Genomic DNA, 3,381 nt, shown 5'->3' with positions numbered 1-3,381 from the left:
ACTACCATCCATTCTCGGTTCCTTCCCACGCCATAGCTCCTCCCACATATAATCATCATCATACTCACCCTATGACCACTTGTGCTTACAACAAGATTTTCAAACCTATTGACCTTCAAAATCTTCATACCTCATCCATATCTCATGTCCCATAGTCCTACCTAAAGACTATGTAGTATCCTCCATTATGAAAAGCCATAAATAAGGAATATCAGCCTCTTATGTCTAACGAAACGTGGAATCTGGTCCTGAGACCCCATGAGCGAATACGGTCCAATCTATACGGATTTTCGTCATAAAAATCATCAAAGTGAACTACAAGAAAAACAGCCTTTAACGACGCGCAATCAATGACACGCGCTAATAGAGGATACGCATTTGTGTGTGCCCTAAAAATCGATGTCAGTTTTCCAAAATTTGAAGGATAGAGGACACGCATTTGTGCGTGCCCTACGATTAGTGTTAAACAAAACAAAATTAAAAACGAGGGCGCTTATTTTAAGTGTGTGTCGTCTACAAATGTCGCTTTATATTTTTTTAACAAAACGCGCGTTTTTAAAGAGGGATCTAAAATTCTAAAATTTTGAATACCCCGCTTCTCACTCTGATCCTATGGGTCGCCTTATCTCTCGCACAGAGCCATTCTCTCCATCCTCTCTCTCTCTCTCTCTCTCTCTCTCTCTCTCTCTCTCTCTCTAACCCTAGACACAACCACTGGCCATTCACGTTCCTTCTTGCTCCATATTTTTTACCTTCGTCGGATCTATCTTCTTCTCCCCCGACGCTATCTTCTTCTTGCTCCATAAAATAAAATCGGCGACCAAAGAATCAGGCTCACTTCTTATTTTGCTTTTCCGTCTCCCACAAAAACCCTAGTTTCTATCACCGCTTCTTGTCCCTCACAAAATCTTCCATAGAACCGGCGATTGGGGGTCTGCGACTCTTCACGTTGACAACGCCCTACTGCAACTCACGATGGGGCCCAAAGGTGAAGCAATTACATAACATGGTTGACTGCTCTGGCATATTTACTTTCGTATTCATCTTCTTCCTCTCTAGCTTCCCCTAAATACAAAATTAATCCCACTGTTGAATTAGTGAATTAGGGGTTAGGGTTTTGAGTGATTTGGGGAGAAGATGGTTGGCTCTAATGACCAAAAACTTCCCGGAATTGGGATTGAGAAAAGAAGATTGTGTGGAAGGAAGTTGGATTGACTACGTACTTTACTGGGCCTACTTCAACAACACAACCGAAGACACAGTTTTACTAACAAAAATACTTGAACATGCAGATTGGGAGACTTTTGGGTCCTAGATACTGGTAATTTATTAACTATAAACTTTTTTTTACTCAACAACTATTAATTCCAACTTACTTTTCACCAAAGATCAAGATGCATACTTCATTCACATCGAATTACATGTCCAGATATATGGCAATGGTCTGAACTTACCAGCTTTGGTGATTTACCTTCACCAAGAGATTTTGCTGCTGCTTCAGCCATTAGGAACCATAAAATAGTAATGTCAGAATTGCTACTCACAATTATTCCCTATTTGTTACCCATATGTACATACATACCTTAATAATAATGGTCCCTTACATGCTTATTATAGGTATGGTGGATGGGATGGTAAAAAGTGGTTATCAGATGTATTTGTCTTGGATACAAGTAATGTTTCTTTCTTAAAAATCTTATCCTTTTACTTTTATTTATGCATTTACTATTATGATGATGAATATTATCTTTATGTTTTATGATTTTTAAATAGTGTCATTGGAGTGGAGAGAGTTAGCAGTTACAGGAACATTGCCACCACCAAGGTGTGGTCATACAGCCACTATGGTTGAGAAACGGTTGCTTGTATATGGTGGCAGAGGTGACCTCAAATTCAATGCCTGTTTTTTTTCTATTCTTTTTCATAATATTTAATTATTTAATAATGATTCTAATCATTCTATTGATCTTTTGGCAGGAGGTGGAGGACCAATCATGGGTGATTTATGGGCTTTAAAGGGTCTCATTGAAGAAGGTATGGGTAATGATGTATGGATAAAATGTTATATACATAAAGTCTGTTACTTTTATAGACCGAATAAACCTTCTGAACGTGACTAAATGACCATTTTACCCTTACTTCCCGTAAAACTATATTGTCTTAATACTAACGAAGTATCTGTTTGAATTGTTTGTGTAAGGAAGATAACGAAGCACCTGGATGGACACAGTTAAAGCTGCCCGGGCAAGCTCCAACTGCCCGATGCGGGCATACTGTCACCTATGGAGGCCACTATGTTAGTCTCCTTTTCTTCAAATTTCAACTTTTATTAACATTATTATTATTATTATTATTTAAAAAAAATTATATCTTTTTCAGCTTCTCATGTTTGGAGGCCATGGAACCGGTGGTTGGTTGAGTCGCTATGATGTTTACTACAATGATTGTGTTGTTTTAGACAGGGGTGAGTCAGTGTCAGTCATTTTCACATAAGATTTAAAAAAAATAGTTTATGTTCTTTTGTTATATTTTTTTTTATTGTGTGTTGTGTTATTGTGTTTTATTATTAGTGTCTGTGCAGTGGAAACGCCTTGCAGCTAATACTGAAGCTCCTGCTGCACGTGCTTACCACTCCATGACATGTATTGGCCCATGTTATCTCTTATTTGGTGGCTTTGATGGAAAACTCACATTTGGTGATCTATGGTGGTTAGTTCCTGAAGGTATTTAATATTTAATATTTATTTACTTTTCATATTTTCAAATTATCCATAATCCATAAAGTTTTAGTTTATCTCATTCACATGAACTTTATTTATTAAATCTTAGATGATCCTATTTCAAAGCGATCAGAAGTAATTCAAGAGACCCGGAATGACTTCCAATCTGAAACAAAGGTATCAGTTCAGCAACAAACTTTCACTTTTTGACTCATTTAGTCCCTAATTGGTTTTTTGAATTCAATTAGAGTACACATAAAAACAAAGTTAGTGGTGTACTGAGTCCAAAAAACGATTAGGTACTTGTAAGGAAGTTGGAGGAACTGAATAGTTGCAGGTATTCAAGGAGAACAATGAATGATACTGCTGATCTTGTTGTGGGTTTGCCTTCATTTGCAACAGGTAAAAACAAATGATGGAAAGTTTTATGAAAATATTGTATCATCTTCTGAAATTGGTGTGTTAAGTTATGTGTTTGGTCATTTCTTCAGGTATAACTGATGACGATCTTCGTGAATCTGCCTATGAAATCCTTCTGGCTGCTGCAGGAGCTTCGGGGTACCTTCTCTCTCCGTTTTGTTTCGTAGCCTTATCATATTATTCATGGGCATGTATAAGTAAATTTCCAACTTTAACTAATATTGATGTAAGATGTTTGATC

At 37.1% G+C, this 3,381-nt stretch overlaps 1 protein-coding gene across 1 annotated transcript; it reads left to right on the top strand.

The window, feature by feature from the left end:
• The first annotated feature begins 1,137 nt into the window (after positions 1–1,137).
• Positions 1,138–2,930, top strand: LOC111876549 (protein GLUTELIN PRECURSOR ACCUMULATION 3-like). Its single transcript, XM_042898371.2, has 10 exons — positions 1,138–1,205; positions 1,293–1,321; positions 1,430–1,526; positions 1,618–1,673; positions 1,774–1,881; positions 1,978–2,034; positions 2,205–2,296; positions 2,380–2,464; positions 2,571–2,723; positions 2,830–2,930. The coding sequence occupies exons 1-10, from the start codon at positions 1,138–1,140 to the stop codon at positions 2,928–2,930; spliced, it is 846 nt and encodes a 281-aa protein (XP_042754305.2).
• The last annotated feature ends 451 nt before the right edge of the window (positions 2,931–3,381 follow it).

This window comes from Lactuca sativa, chromosome 9, assembly GCF_002870075.4.
Source record: "Lactuca sativa cultivar Salinas chromosome 9, Lsat_Salinas_v11, whole genome shotgun sequence".
Classification (NCBI taxonomy): Eukaryota; Viridiplantae; Streptophyta; class Magnoliopsida; order Asterales; family Asteraceae; genus Lactuca; species Lactuca sativa.
Note: the sequence above shows the minus strand (reverse complement) of the source record. Positions and strands in the feature narration are given on the sequence as shown.

Bases quoted from the DNA above. Each gene is read 5' to 3' on its own strand.
- LOC111876549 (XM_042898371.2), top strand. From the start codon at position 1,138: ATGGTTGGCTCTAATGACCAAAAACTTCCCGGAATTGGGATTGAGAAA. The intron at 1,206-1,292 runs GTTGGATTGACT...TTGAACATGCAG, and splicing joins AGAAGATTGTGTGGAAGGAA to ATTGGGAGACTTTTGGGTCC. The intron at 2,035-2,204 runs GTATGGGTAATG...TGTGTAAGGAAG, and splicing joins AAAGGGTCTCATTGAAGAAG to ATAACGAAGCACCTGGATGG.